Source organism: Apodemus sylvaticus, chromosome 3 (genome assembly GCF_947179515.1).
Source record: "Apodemus sylvaticus chromosome 3, mApoSyl1.1, whole genome shotgun sequence".
In the NCBI taxonomy this organism is placed as follows: domain Eukaryota; kingdom Metazoa; phylum Chordata; class Mammalia; order Rodentia; family Muridae; genus Apodemus; species Apodemus sylvaticus.
The window spans coordinates 61,574,309-61,601,549 of NC_067474.1; the positions used below are offsets into that span (position 1 = coordinate 61,574,309).

Below are 27,241 nucleotides of genomic sequence, written 5' to 3' on the forward strand. Positions count from 1 at the left end.
GGCGGGTGAAGAGCACTCCTGGCGGACAGACTGTATTTTCTTCACCCACTCTTCAGCTGATGCACATGATGCTTCAATGGCAATGGGAGTGCAGGAACCACTCTGGCATACTGATTTAATTTCCTTTGGATATTGTTCTAGTTTGCTTTGTGTTGCTTTGATAAAACACTCTGACCATAAGCAACTTTGGGGAGAAAAAAGTTTATTTTAGTTTATACTTCCAGGTCACAGTCCATCATTAAAAGAACAAAACAAATCTACTTATGTATGATTCATTTATTATTATTTATTTTTTCAGGCTTATCGATTTGTTGACACAGTATTCAATGTAGACTCTTATCCATTTTATTTCTGTGACAAAATTTATAATGGCTCCTTTATTATACTTGAGTCTTTCTTTTGCAGTCTGGCTAAACACTTTTAAATTTATCTTTTCAAAAATGTGTTTCCTTGGTTTCTATTGTTTTAGAGTCTATTCCACTTGTTTCTTCTCTAGTTATTTTCTCAATTAAAAATTCTTTATGTCTTTAAGTGATTTTCCTACACATGTGTCCAGGGACCACAGAAAGCCAGAAGAAAACATTAGAACCCCTGGAGTTACAGATGGTTGTGAGTCACCATGTGGATGCTGAGAATCAAACCCAGGTCCTCCAGAGGCAACTGCAGAGTCATCTCTCCAGTTCCTCCGCTCTGGGTTTTAACATCTCTTCCTCCTAACTTTGGGCTCAGACGACTTTGTAAGCCTAGGCTGTCACCTGCATGGCTCCTCAGGTTCTAAACCAGCACAGTGGTTCCAGGTAACAGGCCAGCACCCACAATCCATCCCTAACAGATAGAAATCCCACCCCCTGCCCAGCACTGGGCCAGCCCCGGCATAGTAGAATTTACATACTTGATATCTAGTCATTTAGAAGGCCTAGGAAAAACATTAGATGAATTTATAGGTTAAAATGATACTCTTTGAAGGTAAGGTAAAACTTAAAATGACCTTTGGCATACTTTACTATTTAAAATACAACCATCCACTAGGATTTGTTACACCTTACTAGGCTATATAACACAGCCATCACCTGTCACTCATTTTCACAAGACTATCGCACTAGGCAGGTGCTACTATCAATACTACTTTATACATGAAGGAGGAACAGAAGTCCAGTGACCAGCCCAAGAATACTGCATGAGTTTCAGGACCAAGATTCTTCTGAAAAATCACATGTCTACTGAAAAATTCAGATGTATATGGAATAAATTATTCTTCAGTGAAACTTCAACTTATCCTCTTCACAGAATAGTATTTTGAGATTTTAAAATGTAAAATGGATTGTTCTAGAAAATTAGGTGTATATTACTTAATTTGTAATGCTTATAATTTTTATGTGTTAATACCTTGAACTTTTAATTACTGTAATTCACATTCCAGAAAGCTAGTAAGATTTCAGTCTCTATAGTAGTCACAAGGCTTCCATGTTTGTTAATATTATAAAGACCTAAGAGCAGAATCCCGCTAGCCTGTTCTTGGAAAGACCCTACATGCCATTTGGAATTCCTGGTCATGGCTGCACACATTCTCAGCGTTCACAAGCATGCAACCACGAGCAAACACACACTACAGCAATCTCCAGCCTGACCAAGGATGTTTATCTTCTTGGCGTGTGATGGCACAGAGCAGCCACAGAGCAAACCTAACTTCCCATAGCACACAATCTTCCTTTTAGAGGGTAGTTCCCAGTCTCCTCACATCTGGAACTCTACTGAGCGATGCCATATGGGACAGAGACAGGTAGCAGGAACCACTCTGACTTCTCACACCCAACCTGAGTATTACTTTCACAGGACACAAGCATGTAAAATAGTCAAGCAACTGTTTTCATTCAACTTTATGGGACATTATCAGTAATTTTAAAAAGAAAAAAAAAAGGGATACTTACGATACATCCTTAAAGTCTCCAAAAACATACATGTGCCTGAAACTGTCGATGGCTATGACAGGGCAATCTGCTGGAGTTTTCTGGATGTGGAGAAGAGGATGTCTAAATTTGTCACAATCTGCATGCAAGAAATTTATTGTACCTTTGGAAGAAACAGGATTTTAAGAACTACATTAGATTTTTAACTATTTCTGATTATGAATTCATAAAAATAACATAATAAACAACATCAACATTCTTGAAATTGATACAAATCAGAAAAACTAAAACCTAAACAGTATATTTAAAAGAAGGAATTTTTTAGTTCTCAGGTCAGAGTATAATTTCCTTGGAAATTATAAGGGAAATTATAGAAAACTCAAATTTAAATGCCATTGTAATGTGATTTCTTTATTTCTTCAATTGGCAGCCATCTGCTATGTAGGTTCCCCAAATTCTGACATACACTGCTCCCTTGGGACCATCTTCATGCCCCCTGTAGCCTAAATGGCTACGTTTAAATCTAATTCAAACCCAGCTATTCACTAAACGACTAAACTAGGCAGCATTTTACCACACCAACAGGTCACATGGTCTGACCTTTCACCCTCAGTGTAGAGGGGGGCTGCCTGAAGCCCCACATTCTGCTAAGATATGGAAAATGCCGACAGCTGCTCCACTCTGATACAGAAATAAACATGGCTCGGCGAGTGTCACCTCCTAGCAATATCTCAGGCATGTGTCAGAGGCATTCAGGTTCCAGGACAGGGTTCTCCAAATAACACTGTTCACCCGCAACCCCACTTTTCATGCCCTTTGTTTTTCCCTCTAAACTCAGTGAAAGAACAGGAAGCGAAAGCAAGCGCAGAGGACACCTGTTTCACACGCAGCATGCTGCTTCCTCCCCCATATCTAAATGCGCTGAGGCACCCTGGGAAAGTTGTGTGTTTAAGGCAACTACAGACCAGGAAGGGAGGAGAAAGACAGCTGAAAAGGACGGAGCCAGACACCTCGACAGTCTACCTTTCTCGCTTATCAACTGCCGGGCTACTTCATTCTGGAATATTTCCAAACTTTCTGTATCCTCCTTCATGTGGAAGAGTATGAGAAAAGGCAGTCCTTCTTCTGTCAATTCCTGTGGAAACAAGTTTTCAGTGAAAATGCTGTTTCAGTGCTGTTTTCCAAGTGGAACAAGCATGGACTCAATTCATGTAACAGTTACAAGCAATCAGAAAAAAAGGATCTAACTGTGAAAAACAATGAAACTTAACAAAAAATGAATTCAACCCTTTGCATCTCAGGTACAGTTTCTAAGGAAACATGCATGTCCTGCTCTGTCATATACATGGATTCACCTGGAAGGTCCTTGGTCAATTCTTTAGCCCAGTGTTCTCAACCTGTGGGTCATGGGATCATATATCAGATACCCTGCATATCAGGTATTTATAATATGATTCATAACAGTAACAAAATTACAGTCATGAAGTAGCAACAAAATAATTTTATGGTTGGGGGTTACCACAACTTGAGGAACTATATTAAAGGGTCACTGGCTTTAGGAAGGTTGAGAACTGCTGTATTGGCCAGTACTGCATATGTGCGTATAGGGGCAGCCTCTTGAAGACAGAAATGACAAAGAACTATAGTCAGTTCTTAATCCAGGAGTGAGACAAACACTGAGGACCACAAGGAAGACTGAGAAGCACAAATGTGTAAGCAAAAAGTCAATTTCATTCACCAATTTATGCTTGCTCTAAAGTATATATTAAAAACCATTCTACTATGGGAGACCTACCCAAAGCTAAAAAGTGTTTAAGGATAAAAGAAACTCCACAATCAGATGCCCCTTGCTTTCAATATGCAAACATACAAAGCCCCTTGAAAACAACAAAGTGCCATTAAAATTTATTTTACTGTTAATCAAGAGTAAAAGAAACAGGAGAAACAGTAGATTTGAATAATCTTAACAAATGCCATGTTCTTATTTGTATGAAAAAGTCAAGAAAGTCCTCCACATGTAGTAATTTCCACTAGCAATCCTTCTGAGAATCTAATTTAGGAACTGACTCAGCATGAAGCACAGATATTATCTTTAATAATGATTTTTTTAAATCCCTGAGACCTATCACATGAGACTATTTCTGGTTCCTACCGTGTATTTAAATTTGTTTCACTTGTATATATAAATAAATAAGTTTATCATATCCCTTCTTTTAATTGAGGTAACTTTCAGCCAAAAAAGTCCACCATTTTAAGTGTACAATTTGTTGTTATATTTACAAGATTGTGCAAAAATCATCACTCATTCTACAACACACTCATCACTCCAAAAATAAACTTTATACCTATTAGCTGCCACTCTGCTTCCTACCCTCTCCCATTTCCTGGCATCAGATTTATCTTTTGATAATTTTTTAAAAAAATATTATTTATTTAATGTATATGAATACACTATAGCTGTGTTCAGACACAGAAGAGGGCATCAGATCCTATTACAGATGGTTGTGAGCCACCACGTGGTTGCTGGGAATTGAACTCAGGACCTCTGGAAGAGCAGTCAGTGCTCTTAACCGCTGAGCCATCTCTCCAGCCCACAATGTTATATCTTAATCATACCCAATCCAAGGTCCCTTCTACTCTGTCTGGAATCTCTAATACTTCTCTTCCCACCTTCCTGTCTTAGTGCCATCTGTATGCATGTGGGTGTCTATGTTTTTATCTTAAAGAACAAAATAATCAGGCAGAGTATATTTTATATCACTATAGTAAAGAGCCAATCTTTTCAAATGTTTAATTTATTTTAATTTTCACTTCAATCGCTGAGCTGTCTCTCCAGCCCAGGATTACATTTTTTTTCTTAATCCTCATTTACGGGCCCCACTCCCCACATTTCTGCCTTTGGACTTCTCTGCTCTGGCTTGGTAATTTCCCCTAGGCCAACAGTTTCTATTATCAGCTCATAGGGATCCCTTAGCTCTGTGTATAAACCCAGCTCAATTCAGAATTAACAGGTGGGTTTCCAAGGGCCTTGTAAACATCCAGGATGAGTGGCACTGCTCTTCCGTCCTCACCTCCTTAGCACACCCTTTTCTCTCAGCCCTGACTTCAGGATAGCAATGTCTCTTCTTGAAAGCAACGCCCCCAGCCCATCCAGTTTCTAAAGAAAAAAATTAGTTTTCTCCTTTGAATTCTCAGGCTTTTCCTTAGTGTCCTTCAGGTGGCACTGGGCACATGTCTTTCCTTTCTCTGGACATGTCAAAACTGACCACCATGCCCTGAGGACAGATATTCTCACTTCATACCTGGTTCTGCTCCCCAATTTCCCATACAGAAAGATCTGGCAAGCACAAGGCAAAGCACAAGAAGAGTGCTACTGTATAAATGCTGCTGTGAAAGAAGACTGGTCATTTCCCACAGAGGGGACACAAAAGCTAGGAAACTACAAGGAAAGCACATGTTACATTACTTCATCACTCTCAACAGAAGTGTGCATGAGCATGTAGCTATTAAGAAGGAGACAACAGACAAATTTGGAAACATATGCTATTACCTAAAATACACAGCATTGACTTTTCTAAAATCAAGCAGAAACTGGCAATTCATGTGATTCCTAGGCTCCCACGTCTATGTCTACACCAACAAGGGCCTTACCGAGCACATATAAAGTATCAGGAAAATTCTAAGACAATCTGATTCAAGAGAAAAAATTCTTTCCTTAAGCAATTCATGGGGGTTAATTCCAACATATGCTTCATCTTAAGAGTTATTACTAGTGGAGCTGTGGAGACGGCTCTGGTAAAAGTGCTTGCCGTGTGACCCTGATGATGGGGCTGGACCCTAGCAGTCACATAGAAAGCCAGATGTAGTAGCACACATTTATAATCCCTGTACTCTCCTGGGGACATGAGGTGTGGGCAGGAGAATCTGCAGGAGCTTATAGGCTAACCGTGTGGAATACAGAATATAAACAGAAACAAGGGACCCAGCCTCCAAGTACAGGAGAACATAAGCAATGTGCAAGCCCTTTCCCCACCACACACAGAGAATCAATAAAAGAAATAATAATTTAAAAATACAGAATTATTAAATGTGGCAACTTCCATGGGGGGAAGAAAAAGTTGAATTAAGATTTTCCAGGTCTGAATGTTAAATTCTGTTTCTGAAACTATTCTGACAAGAACTGCAAAAGCACATGTATTATGCATCATCTTTCAAATCTTCTGGAGCCTTTGAGCTAAACATACACAAAGGCCTGGAGAAATACAAAAACAATCTAACATCATTCATCTAACTAGCAGAGTTTACGCTGCCCTTTTTCTTAAAGTTAAGGATAGAAACAAACTAAAAAGACTTCAGAATAACTGTCCAATTGTTTCTTTGTAATTCTTTCTAATTCCAGAAAAACCTTTAATGGCCAAAGACTGCCCACTGTAACTAAGATCTGCCCTAAAGGACATCCACTTAGACAGGGTCCTTACCCAAGCGTGGGTATTGGAAGCATATCAAAATGACTTTCAAGTCCTTTTCAAGAATATTACCAACTATCACCATTACTGGAAATGCAAGATGGAAGGAAGGTGGGAAGCCAGTGTGGATGCACTATGAAAACAGCTGGGGCCCAGCTGTGCCCAGACTCTTAACACCCTGTGACTGCAGAACAGCATGTGTTCTTTTACATAACCGCATTAAGATTACCCATGGTGAAGCCCATACCTCTCCATTTTCAAATGTTATTTCTCGGACAAGAGGGACACATTTATCTTGAATCCAGTTGTAAGTTACATCAAAATTTGTCATAGATCCCAAGTACACCATGTCTGGCACAGAACGCTGTTATAAAACAGAAATAAAAATTAGATTACTGAAATCTTTGCTGGTAAAACACATTAGAAAAAGGACAAACTGCAGTAATTAGGAACTTGGCAATCTAACTTGTGATATAAAAGATTTAAGACATTTAAGAATTATCTATCAGCAATTTCATCAGATGCAGACCACTTTAAAAAGAGAATTGCCCAAATGAAGTAATGAAGCTATTTCTTTCCACTGAAAATGTCGTAAGTAAATCTGGTCAGCCAGACTCTGAGAAAAGAGAAGACATCGGGGACCTAAGGCGAGCACCCCCACTAGGAACAACTATGGCGGTTTCACTCAAAAGCAGAGCAACCAGAATACAGTACATGATTGAAAAACTAACATTCCGTTCAGGAAACTTAAAGGTGTGTCCAGCGCTGTCTCAGGCACTTGGTGATAACTCATTTACTTCTCCCAGCTCCCAACACAGCAAGTTCTATTACTCACCACTTATTTTTCTTAATGACCAAATGTAAAGCACTCAGAAATGAAGAGACACTTCCAGCATATCCCAGCCAAAGGCACAGTCGAAGGCCAGAGGCCATGCTCATTTAATTTCCACATCATAGCACAATCTTGGATTCTGATAAGCTAGAGATGGTGACACTGTGTAACTACTACTAAAGAAATACACCTAAGAATGCGCAGGCAAATGGCTATCTGTCTGCATCTGAATACAGCTTGTGTGTCTTCTAAAAGTTCATGAGCTGGAAGCTTGGTCCCATGTGGATTGAAGAAGTGGCAGAGCCTTTAACCAAGTGGTGAGGGTGGAGAGTGAGTCACTAAGGTGTCCCCCAGAGGGATTCATGCAGTTGCAGGACTCCATTTAAGCTTCGTAGGATTAACTTGTTATTAAAAGAACACGATTGGTCTTGACTGGTCTCTGGTCTCCTATCTCACTATACAACACATTCTACACACGGCTTACTCCTTCCCAGTCCTTCATTATGTTGTGACACAGTTTGGGGAGCCTTTGGAGTAACAGAAGGTGCAAGTTAGTCTTAGATCTGAGTTTCACAACTGTGAGTGAAAGAAGCCTCTTTCCTTAAGCACTCCACTTCAGATACAGTGCAGCAATAGAAAACAGATTAAATAGTATCTGAATTAGGAATAGAAAACGAGCTTAAAAAGTAATAGTAAATTATTTCTTTACATAAAAAAAAAAATCAATCTAATATCAAAACATTATAGACACATTAAAAAATATGATCTTGGCCTGCTGTGATGATACATGCCTTTAATCCCAGAACTTGGGTGGCCAAAGCAGATGGAACTCTTGTGAATCTGAGTCTACACAGTGAGTTCCAGGACAGCCAGAGCCACATAATAGAGACCCTGTCTCAAAATACAAAAAAATAAATACAAAATACAACAACAAACCTCAAACCTAACTATGACCTGGAAAAAAAATTCATATGTTTCTATCTTTGGGATCTGAAACATTCATGGTGGTTTTCTTTATGTCAACTTAAGAAAACATAGTGCAAATTTGCCTTAGTTGTTCCTACCATTATTCAGGCCTACCCAATTATTTCTATGTTTAAACACACTTACAAATAATTTAGTCAAGAGGAGAACCTAGCAGTTATTCTACTCAGTGGACTCTCAAGAGCATCACTTCACACCCACAGATCCACACATCTCAACTCTCAGCAGAGAGATTTCTATTTGCAGTACATGGTGATTGGAAGAGAGCCACAACTAGCCAAGGTGCAGAAAATAAGAAACTATGCCGTAGAGAATGCTAAGCCCTAAAAAACCCAAAAAACATATATCCCACACTCCTCCTCTCAAGGTTCAGGGATCATTGCAGAAGAGAGGTCAGAAAGGCTGTAAGAGCCAAAGTGGGTTAATGAGTACATGGAAACAGTGTCTGTGGACACAGCAGGGCTGCTGCACTTATGAACTCACAGCAGCTATGACTGCATACACATGCAACACTGTGAAAGCTTACAGCAGGCCAAATCCAACATGGAGAAGAGAGTTGGGCACATAATCCCTCTCCTATCAGTGGATCTATTGGCAACTCATAGCTACAGGGAGAGGAAGGATAGCCAGCGTTCTGCTAGGGTGTAGGTCCAGGTAAGCCAATCTCTCTCTACTGGAAAGCTACCTACCTAAGAGCATTTAAGTACTGCAAGTTGGTCTTGATGGAGGGATAGATCTGGGAAGAGTTGGGGAAGAGGAGTGAATATATCATAGTGTATGAAATTCTAAGGAACTGATAAAAGAAAGGATTTTTTTTCTTTTTTTGGAAAAAAATAAGGAAAAACAATTTAGCCAAGTTTAAAACAACCTAGGTGCTTTTACTTTCAATAAGCTAATCTAATCAGCAAGTCTGGAGGTGGGCAGGTACAATACAAGTGATGACAAACATGGGTATTCCATATTGTCAACATTTGGCACCCAGACTGAATGCAACAAAGTCAGGTAGAGAAGTCAGGGGACTCCAATATCACTGCAGACCTGTACCTTTGGGCTTCTCTGACCAATCTTCACTCTGAAACATGGATTACTAGACCATGATGGTTTCAAAGTCACATCATTTAGTCATGGCTGGACGAGCCTTTAATCCCTTCTCCTCTGGAGGCTGAGGCAGAAGGATCTTAAGTTCAAGGCAAGCCTGGCACCTTAGTGAGACTCTGTCTCAAAAACAGTTAGGAACCAGAATGTAGAAGTGTCTGAGCACTCGCCTGGCATACATAAGCCTTTGTTTCAATCTCTAGTACTTAAAAAGTTAAGAATTAATCGATGTTTTAAAATAGCATTTAAAACAAAACTATTGCTTATAATTGTATTAAATATGGTGTCTTAAGCAGTCTGTAAAACGGCAACTCACCCCTGGCGGTTTGTAGATTAAATTGTCTCCACTGTACCTTTCTGGTTTTGAAACATCTCTGATATGAGGGGAAAAAAATAATAATGTGTTAAGGAAAACAATGAAAACAATGTACTTTAATAAAACAGACTTCATTAATCACTGCAGTATATGAATTATAAAAACAAGACATATTCTTGTTCATTATTGGTCCCATCCACAAAACTATGCAATAGCAAGACAAGTATACATTTAAAGGCAAACTAAGATGAGGTAGACTTTTTAAAATAATGTTTCAGTCAGCCACTTTAGTATTAAAATTTTATAAGTCTGGATTGGCAGGGTCATCATGATAGCAATTTTGACTCTAGTCTGATTTTTGCCTATAGATTAAACATATTAATTTGTTCACAGAGATCAATAAAATACAATTATTAATAAAATAAACTTGAAAATTCTAAAAAATATTGAATTGAAATAATCTACATCATAAAAAGTTTTAGGAAACATGTTTGTTTCTAAAGTGTTGGACACTTGTCATTTCCTAGGCCTAGTACAGTATCTGGCATACAAATATTTGGTCTTGTATAACAAAAGCTACCTAGTACAATAAATATTTGGGGAGAGAATCCTACAGAAAGCCCTAAGTCAAATGAGTACATATTTCTCTTCCTGTATATAATTTGAGGATTAAATAAACACCTATACATCTTTAGTTTCTAAGGAAGCAAAGGGTGCTAACCTAAAGGAGAGTGAGAATATAAGGAAGGAGCTCTAGTGGGGACTGTGACACACAGATGCTATGAAGAGGGAAATGGGAAAAGGGAAGAGGAGATGGAGGGCAATGCTGAGAAAGAGCCAACAGGAAGAGGGAAAAGACACTAAAGATGTCTAAAAGCTGTAGGGAAACATTATCTTTGGTCTACTTAAGAGTCCATATACCTTTATATATACATAAATATATGTGTGTATATATGACGGTCTAATGAAATTATACCACTGGGTGTGATGTTCTCTCCAAAAGTCCCAACTATCTAACAAAAAAACCATTTGTCAGGCTTAGAACACCTTCCTTCTAGCTGTTGATGGGGGAGCTGAGAGTACCTAGATAATATAGGCTACTGGTACTGTCTTTGGTTGCCCCTTAGAACTTGAAAGGACGATCCTGCGGCTGAAGACATTAAAACTTTGGACACGGGTCTTGGAGAAATCAAACTGAAATTGGCCTAAAAGCCCCCTCCCTGAGGGCTTGCTCTCATAGTATCTGAAGATGCTCTGTAATAGCCAAGGGAGAATGCAACAGCCCCACGTAGCTATAAAGCCCACAAACCACAAAATAAGGAGCAAGGCAAGACATTCCCAGGTGTGTAATAATGGCACCTATTAGGGGCAAACAAAGCTGTAGAACTGGACTTATGACCTGCTAACAGGAAGGAATCTATGCTTTGTACTGCAAACCTAGCCAAGCATCCATTGCTGGTGAGGTCATGGAACCTAGAAGAAGAGAACATACTGCTTCCACTTTCCTACAGTTTAATTTCTAAGTGCATTCTAAGTACAGATACACATTGCTCATCACTCATCAAGAAGCTTCTTTTGTCAGCAGACTAAGACCATTACAGAAATCCAAAACTGGTTAAAATTCAGGAAAAAGCTGGCCATAAGGTTCCAAAGCTAGTTGATCCATCTCCAATACAACCCCTACACAAAAGTTCAGTGAACATAGAAGAAGAGGGGACAGAAAGACTGTAAGAGCAGAGGACTTGGAAGCTCTGTTGGAGATTGTGTCTTCTTTATATGGCAGGGAGGCTGTACCCATGAAATCTCAACAAGATGGCTGCATAAACAAGGCTTGCACAATGACAACATCAACTGACATTCCAACATGGATGGATACATATCACAAGGCTCCACCCCTACAAGAGCTAAAGGCAATTAGTTAATGGCTCCTGAGAGAGGAAGAATGAGCCTTCCCTAGGTATGAGCCCACTGTCAGGTTATCCAACCTCAAGTGGTCATCCCTAAACACATACACACTAAATGAATTCAGCAAGATGTATGTGTGTGTGTGTACATGTATGTATATGTGTATATGATTTTATATATGAAACAATATTGAAAGAAGCAGATGTCATGAATTTGAGAGGGAGTAGAGGGACAAGAGGAGTTGGTAGGAGAAGGCTGGGTAGAAATGAAAATGCAGCAGTCATGTATGATAGTCTAAAGAAATTGGAATTAAATGAGTGGGTCACAGAAGAAATTAAATCAAAGCAGAAGTCAATGATATAGAAACAAAGAAAATATAACCAATCAGTTATTCTAATAGCTGGTTCTTTGAGATGATAAACAAGATCTATAGACTCTTGGTTTACTTAACAAGAAGAAAGAAAGCAATAACCCAAATTAACAGAATCAGAATGAGTAGGGAACATTACAACAGATACCAACGAAATACAGAATATTATAAGGGAATACTTTTTAAAACTCTACCTCATTAAGTTGTAAAATATCAAAGAAACAGATGAATTTCTTGATTCATCCAAAATATTAAAAGTAAACCAAGATGAGACCAACAACCAAAACAGACTCACAGCAAAGGAGTTAACTGAAACTGTAATAAACTTCCAAGTCTAAAAGCTCCAGTCCAGGTAGATTTAAAACGGACACCTATCAGACTTTCAAGGAAGAACTATAACCAATATTTCCTAAGTTCTGCAAAAAAAACAGAAACAGAAGGAAAATTCCAAAACTTGTTTCTTTGAAGCCAGTATTATTCTAATACTCAAATCAGGTAAAGATATAACAAACAAACAACAAAACAACAAAAAAACTACAGACTGTTATCCTTGATGAACAGGTAAAAAAAAACAAAAACAAAAACAAAAACTGAATACAAACTTATCGAGAAGATCATCCACCATGATCAAGGTGGCTTTATCCTGGAAATTCAGGGTTGGTTCAACATCCGTTAAGTCAGTTAGTATAATAAACCATATAAATGGACTTTAAAAAATCCATGACCATCTCAATAGTTGCAGGAAAAAACAAAACTTAGACACAATACAACATGTTTTCATGATAAAAGTCCTAGAGGGTAGGACTTGAGGAAACATACATATATAGCTATTAAAAGTTATATATGATAAACCTTTAGCCAACATTATTCTAAATGAAGAAACACTAGTAATCCCATTAAAATTAAGAGCAAGACAGAACTGCCCACTGCCCAACTACTCCCTTGCAATGCAGTGCTATAAGCTCTAGATGGATCAATAAAACAAGAAAAGAAAATTATAGGTATACTAATAAGAAAAGGAGGAGTCAAATTGTCTCTGTTTGTAGATGGCATCATATTATACATAAGAGATCCCAAAATATTTCACCAGAAAACGTCCAGAAATAATCAACAATTTCAGAAAAGAGGCACAGTGTACAATCAGTAGCTTTTTTACAGACCAAGACAGAGATCATGAGCACACTTCTAATTAACAGCATCAAATCCAACAAAATATCTTGGAATACACCCAACCAAGGAGGTAAAATGAAAACCTCAAACCTTTGAAGAGATTGAGAAAGACATGGTGTTCATGGATTATCAGAGTTAGTATTGTGAAAATGACCATTCTACCAAAAGCAATTTACAAAGTCAACGCAGACTAAATCAAAGTTTCCATAGCATTCTTCACAGAAATAGGAAAAAAAAATCTTAATTTCATATGGAATAAATTCTGGATAGCCAAAACAATTCTGAGCAAAAAGAATACTAGGGGATTGCTATTGCAGATCTCAAGACATATTACAGAATCTTAGTGACAAAAGAGTAAAAGAACAGAATGATTCTGGGACAAAGCAGACACAATCCAACAGGACAAAACACAAGACCCAGCAAACACCAGTACTTGTAACTACACCCATCTGATACTGACAAAGGCAAAGACATTCATCCCACATTACGGAAAAGATAACATCTTCAACAAATGCTTCTGAGAAAACTGATGTTTACACTCAGAAGAATTAAGTTAGACTCATATCTATAACCCTGCATAGTAATTAGATACAAAAGTATTAACGATTTCAATTTAAAACCTGAAACACTAAAACTGCTAGAAGAAAACACAGGCAGTACCCTACAAGGTATAGGTGAAGAAAAGGACATTCTGAACAGACTCCATAAGGATTTAAGGCTAACAATGGATAACTGGAAGCTTGCTTCTGTACCACTAAGGAAACAATCAGTCTAGTCTCACAGAATGAGAATCTTTGCCAGCTATACATCTTAAAGAAAATTAATAACCAGCACATACAAATAACTCAAGGGAAAAAAAGCCAAGGAAACAAATGTCCCAATTTAAATACGGGCTAGATTTTTATAGAGAGTTCTCAATTGAAGAAATAAAAATAGCTTAGAAATACCTCAAAAAGTGTTTATCATCCTTAGCAATGAGAGAAATGAAATTAAAACACCTTTGAGAGTTCATCTCATTGCACACAGAATGGCACAAAAGTTGGTGAGGTTGTAGAAAAAGAAGCTCCTTTACTATTGGATGCAAATTAGTGTAGCCACTCTGGAATCCTAAAACACACACACACACAACTACTTCCAGACACAGGAACAGCAGAGGCTCTAAGGCAAAGGCTAGCTCAAAGTGTCTGAGGTGGGTTGCATGGCACACACATCCCACACAGACAGCAGTGATGTGAAAGCCCAGACTGGAGGTGTCCCCACTTAAGCTGTACCCTGATAATGCTCACAGTTAAACACCAATAAAATCCACAAAGCACGTAAGCAAGGACCAAAAGTAGACGCCATCAACTGGAGAAGGCATCACAACAGCTACTTCAACCAGGCTAACACAAGGGTAAAGAGCCCCAAGTAAAAGGAGCTGCACTACACAACAGCCAAAGGTAGCTAAGATAGTCCCCAATTAGAGAAAAACATCGAGGACAGAATCTTGAATAATTACATTCCGAGATAAAAGGAACAACAAGAAAAGAAAGGAACTGTGAGGGGTAAACCAGAGAGATTCAATGTCAAATATTCTCAAGAGGAAAAAAAAGAAAGGAGGTGATGTCTCCACCTTCAGAGAGTTTGAGGGGATTAAACTGGGTTGGACAATCAACGAGTTACTTTGCGACTATTCAGAGACAAGCTTCATTAGAAGAAAGTCAGGTTCCAAGAAGCTAAGGGTTTTTATTTGAAAGAATTTGAGAAAGTCAAGGTAACCAAGCATAAAATAGACTTTAAAAAAGGAGAAATGAAAAGAAAAAGATGACATTATAGCTCAAGATGAAAGTGGTGAGTTAGAAAACAGAGGAAGGTGATTTTGGGAAAAGAAAGCAGTTTCTATATGGGTCAGGGTGAGACCATGAGAAAGAGGGGACCTGAGGGATCACAGTGGCAGAGAGAGCTTCAAAGACGGTCTACAAGAATGAAGAAATCAATCTTAGAAAGGCAAACTTAAGGCTGGGACTACAGATCAGGGTGGAACAGAAGCTTAGCATGTATAAGGCCCTGGAATGGATCCCCAGCTGAGGGAAGTGTGTGTGGTGTGTGTGTGTGTGTGTGTGTGTGTGTAAGGTGGGGTGTGTTATTTTGATATGACCAAATAGAACAAGAAATACTGAACATAAAAGAACGTTATGAAGGAAGGTGGTAAAGACATGGGGATGAAGGAAGATAACAAACTTATGCTTCTTAACTAGAAAGAGAGCATGCCCAGTCACCTGAGCTGTCATGGGTTAGCAGTTTACCTGGTATAAGGATCAACCAAATAAGAGCTCATGGTTAACTGAGTCATTCTTATGTTTCTACCTACATTCTAAAACATAACACAACAGAAAAACAAACAGTAAGTCCCTTAAAGGATTAGTCACATAGTATAAATACTGGCTGGTGACTTGAAAAGGTCTGAGGTCATCTTTAGAACATGACCAAATATAACAAGAACTGAACATGATAGCAACGCTCACCTCCTAGCAGGCTGCTGATGAATATACTTACCCAAAAGCAGAAAGGAAGGCACAGTCATCATGCAAAATACTTGCTACTCTTTCAAAAACTCTGTAATTATCTGAATCCTTCTGCTCAAAGTATCCAATGATATTTCTCTTACTGCGCTGTAAAATAAAGTATACAATTATTTTGCAACATATAAAATTGTAAGAGCATGCTGATTCATTTACTCTTTATTCTGTAACTTGGTTATAGTTCAGTTAGTTCAACTGAAGAATAATTATGAATGCAGGGATAACATTCAATGCCTAATCCAAAAGTATGAACAATTATGCTGGGTTAAAAACAATATGCTACAATAAAATGTAACTGTAACTTTATTAAAAATGCATGAACTCAGACTCTTCCATGGGTCCTTCACCTGCCTCCACATAGCACTGTGTATGTTTACTGCATAAGACCCTGTCCATTCTCTATGCAGGCCAGTTCTTAGGGCGGTGCTTGCAGTCAAAACATTAAGGTATAGCATATGGTCTTGTTCAAGACAAAAAAGGGGAAACTGACTGCTTGCTCTGAAGAGGCAAGCTCTCCCAGCCTAGCTATCCCTGCCTGTGCACCACAACCTATCGTCTGTGTTCCTCCCACAGCAACCAGAAAGTGGAAAGTAGCTAATGGATTAACTTGTCACCTGGTAGAGACTGGAATAAGGACTAAACACTATAGTTTATGTTTTTGGTATTTGTGCCTTATTTTTGAAAAAATTATGTAGTTTATAAAGAAAGGGATTTGCTAAGTTTATCAAAAGAGGCTATTTTAAAGGACACTAAATTATAGAAAGAGCTAAAATTGTGATTAAAGTAGACACTCTGTGGGTATCAACCAAAAGAAATGGGAAAACTTAGGTGTGTGTTCGACTTAAACTTGTTTCTAATTCTGGCTCCTTTGCCGACATTAACCAGTTAGTGCGGCTTTACTGTAAGCCACACATTCTATCTGAAGTTTGGTAAACATAGAGATTCCCTTGAGAACGAATCCGAGACAGCTTTCCCAGTGTGTACATGTCAAGTAGACTGCAGTAAACTGTAAGAAAATGTGCAGATTCTGTATTTGCATTCTGGTTTGTCTGCATTAACTGCACAGGCAGCGCACACTTCATCCACTATACACAACTTACATCCAGAGTGGTGACTTCCTCCAGACTCTGAATCTCGTGGACTGGGTTACTTTTCTGCTGCCTGATGTAGTCGGCAAGGGCTTTCACTGATCGCTGGCCCCGGTATTCTCTCTTCATCATCATTCCATTACGAAATAATTTCAGGGTTGGGTATTTGCTTATCCTATACCTCTGGGCTATATCAGCTAAAAGAATGTATGAAAGGAAGTTAGCTTTAGCACTCAGTCAGGGTGAACATCAATAGTTCAACAGTCAGAAACATTACAATTACATATGACAGCTCTTCTTTCTTAGTGAAAGAGAAAAAAAAAATACTTTACACTGGTATCAGACTCTGGACTCACTGCCTGGACTTAAGTTCTGAATCTACTGCTTACAGGCTGCATGGACCTTTAACACGCATAAACTGTAATGCCCTTGCTTTTCATCTGTTACAGGAAGGGTGACTTCACTTACAACAAGATTGTTTCATGAATCAAATGAGACAATGCAAATACATAGCATAGTATGGCACATGGATATCAGAATATAAAAATAGCAATATAATAATTATGCCTTGTGAAGTAGGGCATAAATTAAAAGTACATGACAATTGCAGCATATAGGTAGGAGAAGGGTGATAGGCAGGAGGTAAATTACATTATATATCCCAAGGCCTTTGCAGTGCTCAGAAAGAGGCAGAAGGACTTACAACATTTGCTAAGTTAAGGGTGTACTGTTTCTCTCTAGGACAAGCATTTAGAGAACACTAAAGGAATATTAGAGGTTAAGGTTGGAGTTCCCAAAAGTGATGGTGGATAAAAGTCTACATGTAATTTAGATCACATAATAGTCTGGTAAAATCCATAGAGGATTTATAAGGAAGAAAGCACAACTCATTACCATAGTTCTTTAAATCTGAATTATTAACCCAATGTATACATACTTGACAAAGAGATAGCCTGTCTGGTTTAGGAGCTAATTACTTCAGAGCAGAACCACTAAGTACATTAGTTATAAGCAACAAACTACAACATGTTTTTGAACCCTGTTGGGCAAGGGATAAATGAGAAAACATGGGATGAGAATGGAAGCATAAATACAAGTCCTTAAACACACAGAGGTCTTCAAAATAGGGCAAAGATCACAAAAATGTGGATTTGTCACGTAAACCTTCACTCTCCAGCACACTGCACGAGCTCTCTAACAAATAAACATCTGCAGCAACACATAAAGACGATGACTTCAATTCCCAGCAACCACATGGTAGCTCACAACCATCTGTAATGGGATCTGATGCCCCTTTCTGGTGTGTCTGAAGACAGCGACAGCATCCTCACATATATATGATAAATAATTTTTTTTAATTAAAAGAAAGAAGTAGAAAATTGAAAGAAAAGAAAGAAAATGAGAAAATGAGAAATGCTATGGAAGAAATTTAGATTTCATTCTTATATTTGCTTTTATAGTTCTGAGCTTAAAACCATGTAAACATTTAACATGAGTATAAAATATTTGAAACATTAATACCAGTATTGCTGCTTTGAAATTTAATAGATTTTTGGTAGATAAGGTATTTGATATCAGTAATGTCACTAAGAATCAAGAGTCTTAGCCTAAGGGAGTAAACTACAAAACTGAGAAACACTTCATACTATCAGCCTGGGCAAGGATGTTTGGATAAGGCTTCTGAAGTACAGTCAACAAGAGCAAACAGACAAATGGGATTATCTCAAACTAGCTGAAACCATATGCAGTGGATAGGCACAACCCCTGGTTAAGGGATGGAGCCACCCACCCACCTCAAAAGTATTAATCCAGAATTCCTCCTGTCAAAAGGAACTGCAGGGAGAAGAGATGGAAGGAAAAGCCATCCAGAGACAGTCCCACCTGGGGATCCATCCCAAGTGCAGACTCCAAACCCAGACACTATTGCTGATGCCGAGCAGCACTTGCTGACAGAAGCCTGGTATAGCTGTCCCCTGAGAGGCTCTGCCAGCGCCTGACCAATACAGGTGCAGATGCATGCAGCCAAGCATCAGAATGAGCGCAGAGACCCCAATGGAGAAGTTAGGGCAAGGACTGAGGGAGCTGAAGACGAATAGCAATCTCAGCTAACCATATCCGCCCCTGCCTCCCAGAGCTCCCAGGGACTAAACCACCAACAGAAGAATACACATGGGGGACCCATGGCTCCAGCCACATATATAGCAGAGGACTGCCTTACTGGGCATCACTGGGATGTGAGGCCCTTGGTCCAGCAGAGGCTCAATGTCCCAGTCTAGGAGAATGTTAGGGCAATGAGGCGAGTGGGTGGGCAGGTGGGAAAGCACCCTCATTGAGGTGGGGAGGGGAGAGGATGGGGGTTTGTGTACGGGAAACTGGGAAGGCGGATAACATTTGAAATGTAAATACATAAAATAACAAATAAAAATCACACATATATGAAATAAAACAACACACACACACACACACACACTTTTACCCAGCAAACAAAACTGTTTTTAAGAGTCACAATCTATTGACTGGAAAATATATGTAAATTAACACTAAACAGAGTCAACACTCAAAATTTATAAAGAATTCAAACAAGTATACTGTAAAAATACAAGTAACTCAATTTAAAAGTGGGTAAAAGATCTTAATAGATACTTCACAAAAGTAGGTATATGAAGGTATATGGGGGAAAAATGCCACCAACCATCAGGGAACTGTAACTCAAAACCACAAGGAGAGGCTAAGAAACAGCACAGAGGTAGAAGAACACTTGTCTAGTCTAACCTGGCTCCAGCAACACACAGGAAAAGTACAGAGACACCACACACTCCAATTAGACAGACTCTTAACAAAAAGACAAAAGATAGTAAGTGTTGGCGAGGAGGTGGAAACGGGAAACGCTTGCATTACTTTTGGTGAGAATGTAAAAGAGCTGAAAGAGTCATTATAGACAACAGTACGGAAATTCCTCAGAAGACTCAAAGGAGAACAATGTTGAGGAGGGCACACTCCTATGTTTACAAAAGCACTAGTCACAACATTCAAGACAGAGAATCACCTAAATGCCTCTGCCCACCACTAATGAGTGAGAAAAAGAAGAACAACAGACTGCAAGCAACTATACAAATAATGACCCCTTGTCATTGTTACAACATGGATAAACCTGCAAGGTTTAAGTGCTATAAATCAAGGACAAAACTGTGTGATCTCAATGAGATGAGGAACTTAAAAAAACAGTCTGATTTTAGAAACAGAGTATAATGGCGATTACTGGAGATCAGGGTAATAACTAAGGGGCCAGGGAAGCTAAAAAATGCTGGTCAGAGAATACATAATCACACTCAGGAGAATAAATCCAGATAACAACAGTTAATGATGCCATGCTAAGTTTTGAAACTAGAGTGTGTTATGAGCTTTCACCATAAGAATCAAAACCATGAGAAACTGTATTTGTTAGTGAGTTTTAACCATTCAGGTATATATATTTCAAAACATATTCAATAAAAACACTGCATTTATTAATTCACAAGAATAAGTAAAATCAAGGTGATTTAGCACACTTGAATTGGAAGTGACACTAATTTCTTTTTTAAATTCATTTGTAGTGCTAAATATAAACAAAAGTAGGCTCTTGCCTATGAAGGTGATCATTTAGCACTGAACAGCATCCCTGGTTTAGCGTGGACTTTAATATGCTTTTCTCTCTCAACAGTGTTTGTGGAGGTCTTTATTCTGATGGCTATTATCAGTGACTTACTTAATGCCGGTAAGTATAAAGATTTAAATAAATGGAAACATTTCCATGAAAAATACAACTTATAAAACCCAACCTACAAGAAATCAAACATATAAATGATTCCAAAATTATTGAAGAAGTTGAAATTGTAACTCAGCCCCTGCAACACACACAAAAAAATTTCATTCCTTGCCACTATCATTTAGCAAATACTAGAAAAAGTCTTAGGAGCCAGAAATGTCATGTAAAATATTCCAGCAAATACAAATAGATGAATTACTTCTCGACTCGTTTATGTTTTCATGGTATTTTTTTAAGAAAATGGATGAGGGCATGCATTGTGGACAGAGAAAAGTCCACACTAAACTTAAAAACAGGCGTACAATTATCAAAGACGCTGACAAACTTAACTTAGCCCTGTATGCCATGGAGAATATGTCGAGATCAAGCTGGACTTAGCCTAGCACTTTAGTTTAGATTAATATTTTAAAATCAGTTAAAACAACTCACAACCCTAAAAAAGGAATATTGTATTACTTCAAAAGGAGCAGAAAACCTTTCAATTCAACATCCATTCACACTTCAAAAATAGAAGTGAATAACTTCCTTTATCTGATAGGTATTTAAATAAATACCAAATAACTTGATGAAACATTAAAAGCTTTGCCACTGACCTAGAGCTTTTGGTGTGATATGCTGGCAGGGACATAGTTACACTTTAAAGAACTAGCCTGCCAATCTACAGCCAGTGCTTCGCTGCCAGGCAGGAGAGCAGGTAGCAGACATCTACTGCTTCACTATAATAACTAGCAAAAATCGGACTTTTAAAAAAAGTATAGTTTTAAAGGTATCAAAAACCACAAAACCCACAATGACTAAATAAACTGATATGTCCCCCAAAGAAAAGACCCTTTCTAAATGAGTCAAGATCACAGCCACATTCTTCCCTAGAGGTTTCCTGTTGGAAATTAAATTGGCAGTTGCTGTTTAGGACTCAGTGTTACTCCTGCAAAAGCAAGAGAGACAGAAGCCATTAAGCCTTTCACAGACAACACACCTAACCCAGCAGAGGAGCCTGGAAGGGTCCAGGGCCCCCGAGACACCAAGCATAGTCTCAAAGAGCATGCTCTTACTGAGTGCCAGGCAACACAGGAGATGATAGGAGGATGGGTCTTGAGGAGAAGCAGGCAGAAAACAGGAAGGCTGCTCTAGCCTTGGGATGCTTAGGGGACAATGTTTACTCAGGCATGGAGCTGGTAACCCCGAGTCAAGGATCACATGCTGCCAAGAGGCTTGACAGATTTTGGAGTCCCATATAGACAAGAAAGCACTTTGAGGTTGAAAAGAAAATTTTGCTTTGTTTTTTAACATGGCCTCACTGTGCAACCCAGGCTGCCCTCAGATTTGCTCTGTAGCCCAGATTAGCCTTGAACTCATGATCCACCAACTTGTATGCACTATCATATCTGGCAAGACCATGGGTTTTTATGACAAACTAGAAGAGAGGTACTTGTAATATACACAAGAAACAAATGATCATATGGATAAAAATAAAACAAAGAAAACTGCATTTTAAAAGGACCATCAAAAAAAGTGAACTAAAGAAATTGTTCAATTTATGAATCACAGGTGGTCAATAAACATAAAAACATGCTCAGCTGTAATCAGGAAGTTATTGATTAAAGTACCAGATGAAATTTTGTCCACCATATTGGCAAAACCAAAACCAAATCCTCAAAATTTAAACTGAAAATATCAAGCCCTACAAAAATCCTGTCACGGACAACTTAGGTGTACAGTCAGTGTTAACATGAATTAGGTGAGTGTCTAAGCTTCCAGCAAGGAGTGAACATATCTAGTCTTTATTTTACAAGGGTCTGACCAGAATGATACGTGACAGACTAGCACAAAAATGACTAGTCTAATAGGAGTGGAGTTATTTTAAATTTCCAATATAAGAATCAGTTTGAAAATGGACAATAAAAGATTCTACTAGAGACAAAATAATGCTTTCAATTTTCTTTTTGTAAAATAACATCTTAATTAGTTCTTTGAGAATTTCATACAATGTATTTGGATCATTTTCACCCCTCTCGCCTAACCTTTCCTAGATTCTCCCCAAGCCCTTCCTACCTAATCAAACTGCATTCACAGGTTTGGTCTCTCTTGTTTCCCATCAGTGAGTGTAATGAAAACTTAATACACTATTAGAAAAAGGTTTTATACAGCAGAAGATAGTAAGATCAGAGAGACCCTGAGGGTCTGCAGTTCTATTAACAACATTTGAATGCTATCCTGTTTGTGATAGCTTGGCCAGATAGCTATGGGTTTGGACTTTGAAAATATTCACCCAAAAGTAACAGAAGCACTATAAAGAACTGCTGCAGCACTCCTGGCATAGGCGGCCAGAGCCTGTTTCCATATTCAGTCATTATAACCATCAGGCTGCCTTGAAAATCTGATTATGAGGAAAAAATTTAGCTAATATTTGAAGACGATTAGGAAACTAGTCAATGAATTAATTCTCAAACATCATGGCAGCAGGTATGCTGCACAATGAGGTAACTTTTATTAAGAAGTAAAACCCTTAAAATTACATTGATCAATAAATTCAGACATAAAGGTGACTTTTCATAAGCTTTGGCCAAAAGTGATTTTGAGATAATTACAACTTAACATTTTAACGATGTAACAAAGAATGACTTCAGGGGTATAATAAATGCTGTTTTAAAAACTAACTAGATAGATCAAATGTTAAAATGGATGTCAAAGGAATTAGAAAATGTCAGGAGGTTAACAACTTCCTGACTGGAAAATTAGCATGTACTTTGCTTCAATGGTCACTAAGTTTTTCTTGATGAATTCCTCCTACCTGCCTCACCCAGGAAAGTTACAAATGGGCAAGTATGTCATGCTTTTGACCCATCTATGGCCCACTACTATTATCCAGTCACTCTAAGGAGGAATGGTTTCATCAGAAAGTTCTCACTGCAGAATCCTGGAGACGGGCTACTGCTGTTTCCCTATCTTTTCCTTTTCTCAAACCATGGTGCCCTAAATCAAACATCCTCCTCAAGAAACACCATCAAAATAAAACTCTAGACAGAAAAATTTAGTGACCTTGAGGCTTACTTTCCCCAAGTAATGCAGTGCTGGGTGGTTTTCTATATGTTGTTTATTTTCCAAGTTTTTTTTTTTTTAAACCGGGACCAACAGAATGCTGTCTTACACACATGAACCAATTATATTTTGTGTTCTTTATGCAGGATTTATATACAGCTATAATAAAAGCTTAATTTTAATTTTAAGTAAGGAAGGCTCAAGTAGCACTGGAAGACAGACAGATAAAAATACCTTAAGTATATGGTAGCATATTGTCTAATTCAAGGACAGAACATTCCAAAAACACTAATGGGAGGGTAAATGATTCTGCACTGACCAACAAACATTGAGGGTCCATGCTAAATGCCATACAGACTCTAGCCACTGGAGGTCAGCAGAGAACCTGGTACCACCAGGGGCAGACTGACTGGACCTTCCAGACAGAAAGGCAGCACTGCCATCAGCATGGTGAATTCTATTCCCACACTCTCAAATGAGGAGACTGCAGATGGCATGCTCCACAGTAGAGGCAAGAGTATGTCTGAAGCATGTGCACACACACATACACATGCATATATGAAATATGCATAATGACAAAAGCTTTTGGGAAAAAAACTATAAAGAAAACAGAATCACTTGCAATTCAGCCACCATTATTAACTATTTCTAGCCTCTATAGAAAAAACACTATTAATATTTTAGTTTCTATCTTGCTGACCTTGAATAAAATCCACTTAATCAGCAGTGATGTTTTAATTTAGAATAAAGCAAATTCTCAAGCAGGTCAAACAGGAAAGTGTTGACATATTACAGAAACTTGTAGAGAGAGCTGAGTAACAATCCCTTAATTAAGGGCGCTGGCAACACTCAATGTGTACAGTTACTCATGGAAACATGGAAATGCTGACTCAGCTGGCAAATGTCATGAGAGATTCTGAATGAATTTTCTTTATTTGTAACACACACCATAATTTCTGCATGTAGAGGTAAAATAGTTCCTTATGATCAATGAAGAGTTAGATGTGGAAAAATACAGAAAACTCCTCACATGTACTGTTAGAGACCTGAGATAATCTATTTAAAGTACCAGTGCATCTGTCATGCCCCAGCTACTGGTGGGCATTCAATAATCCATTCATCTATTCCACAAGGGAACGAGGCTACCTGCTAGATACCAGAGATGGTTGGGAAGGACCACTACAGAAATGAGGCCCATACTCTTAGAAGGCTCACATTTTACTTATTTATTGAGACAATGTTTTACTATGTATCCTAGTCTGGATGCATAGCCTGGGATTCCCAGTGCAGGCTAATAATCTATATGGCTGGGTTTGAACCGGCAGAGATTCATCTGATTTTGCCTCCGAATGCTGAGTTTGAACATAAATGCCACCACACCTAGCTTGTATTTTATATCTATCATTATATCTAATGTAACTACTTCCAATATTACTCCTGTTTCCATAGGACAGACTATTAGAAGAGCCTTAAAATCCCCAACAAATAGCATATACACCAAAAACATGTTTCGGTTTGTAGTTCTTTGGTATAATATAAGAAGCTGAGACTCTTGCCACCCCAGCTAAGGGATGCACAACAGCATATATCTTGATTAAAGATGTAGTTTTCCCTATTTATCTCCATATTATATGGAGATAAAGTGTAGATCAGAGACTAAAGGAAAAGGTCATCCAGAAACTGTCCCACCTGGGGAGTCATCCCATATACGTCACCAAACCCCAACACTATTGTGGATGCCAAGAAATGGTTGCTGAATGGAGCCTGATATGGCTGTCTCCAGAGCCCTTCAAATACAGAGGGAAATTCTCAAAGCCAACCATTGGACTGAGTGTGGGTCCACAAAGGAGTTAGAGAAAGGACTGAAGGACTTGAAGGGGTTTGCAACCTCATAGGAAGAACAACAACATCAACAAAACAGACCCCCCCCCCCAGAGCTCCCAGGGACTAAGACACCAACCAAGGAATACACATGGCTCCAGCTGTATATGTAGCAGAGAACCTTGTCAGGCAACAATGGGAGGAGAGGTCCTGGGTCCTATGAAGGCTTGACAGATACCCCAGAGTAGGGGAATTGAGGGTGGGGAGGTGGGAGTGGGGTGGGTGAAGGAAAACCCTTATAGAAGCAGGGGGAAGGAGGATGGGATAGGGAATTTCCTGGAGGGGGGAAACCGGGAAAGGGGATGACATTTGAAATGTAGATAAAGAAAATATCCAATAAAAAAAAGGAAAAACAAAACAAACAACAACAACAAAAAAGTTTTTTCAAGTCCTGTAGACAGAGAAGAGGAGGGTAACTGTCAGAATAATGGCAAAAACAGGACCTGACATCCTGCTCTTCTGTAGGACAGAAAGGACACCTGTTCTTCTGTCTGCTTGAGGACAGAATCAGCTGGGACTGAGCTCAATTTCTGTCTCTTTTCTAGCAGACATGACTTTGCTGTTTCCCTTTTCCTTCCCCTATGTCCCTTATAGTTCATCCATTTCCTACAATGAGTATAGCAAATGAAGAACTGTAGGACCTTAAAAGTGAAATACAAGTTCTACATTGGGATTGCACTAAAATTAAACAGCTGGTGGGTTTCCCGATGAAAGTGCAGCTCATCTACTGAACCTTTCAGCTGTACAGAGGAGAGCAGCGGAAGAGAAACAAGGGCATGTGTGCTCATACCTGAGATGCAAGCGCCAACTGGCTGGAACTACTTGACCTCTACGTTCTCAGCACGGAACTGTACCTGTCACACAATGTCCTTCCTAAGGGCACATAAGGAACAGAATGCTGCCTGAGTGGCCGGTGTGTAGGAGAGGAGACAGAAGGAAAGACAAGCAGCAAACGAAGTGGCTCCTTAAAATACGTACTGAAATGAATTTGCAAGATAAACCAAGAAAAAAAAATGGCAAAAAGGGGGCACCTTCTCGAGAAGACTTCCTTCTCCACCTGCCTTAAGGGGTGAGTAGGTACACTGCCTTCCCAAGAACTTCTTTAAAGTACTCCTGTGATGCTTTATTTTTTTTAAGTGCCATTTTATTTCTATACTGGCTTGTAATTCTGTGTTTCTCAACTTTATAATCTTCATCATCAATCTTTTTTTAAGCAATTTCTTCTTTAATTTATCATTCCATTCTTTTACATCTCAAACGATATCCCACTTTGACCAACCCACCATTCCATGATATCCCACTTCCCGACTTCCCCTCCCCCTATCCCACATCTCCCACCCCCCCTCCATTTGCCTGTATGAGGGTGCTCCCCTACCCACCCACACTCTCCTGCCCCTATGCTGGGGCATCAAACTTCCCTGGGACTAAGGGCCACCTACTTCTGGACATTCTCTCTCTCTCTCTCTCTCTCTCTCTCTCTCTCTCTCTCTCTCTCTCTCTCTCTCTCTCATATATTCTTTATTTACATTTCAAACATTATTCCCTTTCCCAGTTTACCCCCTCCCAGAAAGACCCCTAACCCATCCTCCCTCCCCCTGCTTCTATGAGGGTGTTCTTCCACCCAACCCCCTCCCCTCTCCCCTCCCTCAGTTTCCCTACACTGGGGCATCTATTGAGCCTTCATAGGGCCAAGGACCGCTCCTTCTATTGCTTCATCATCAATCTTAAAGTAGACTGATTAAAAAAGTATAACATAGCATTTACAAAAAGTTCCCCAAATGGAATACACAAGATTCAGCTCAGAGAGATCTCAACTCTATGC

At 38.9% G+C, this 27,241-nt stretch overlaps 1 protein-coding gene across 1 annotated transcript in view; it reads right to left on the reverse strand.

The window, feature by feature from the left end:
• The window catches only part of Erp44 (endoplasmic reticulum protein 44), a 97,291-nt gene that overhangs the window by 15,471 nt on the left and 54,579 nt on the right, over positions 1-27,241 (reverse strand). Inside the window, exons 5-10 of the mRNA XM_052176479.1 lie at positions 16,707-16,891; positions 15,581-15,696; positions 9,601-9,658; positions 6,621-6,737; positions 2,931-3,042; positions 1,929-2,070 (exon numbers count right to left, since the gene is read on the reverse strand). Coding sequence (XP_052032439.1) covers positions 1,929-2,070; positions 2,931-3,042; positions 6,621-6,737; positions 9,601-9,658; positions 15,581-15,696; positions 16,707-16,891 — 730 coding nt within the window. The remainder of the gene's footprint in view (positions 1-1,928; positions 2,071-2,930; positions 3,043-6,620; positions 6,738-9,600; positions 9,659-15,580; positions 15,697-16,706; positions 16,892-27,241) is intronic.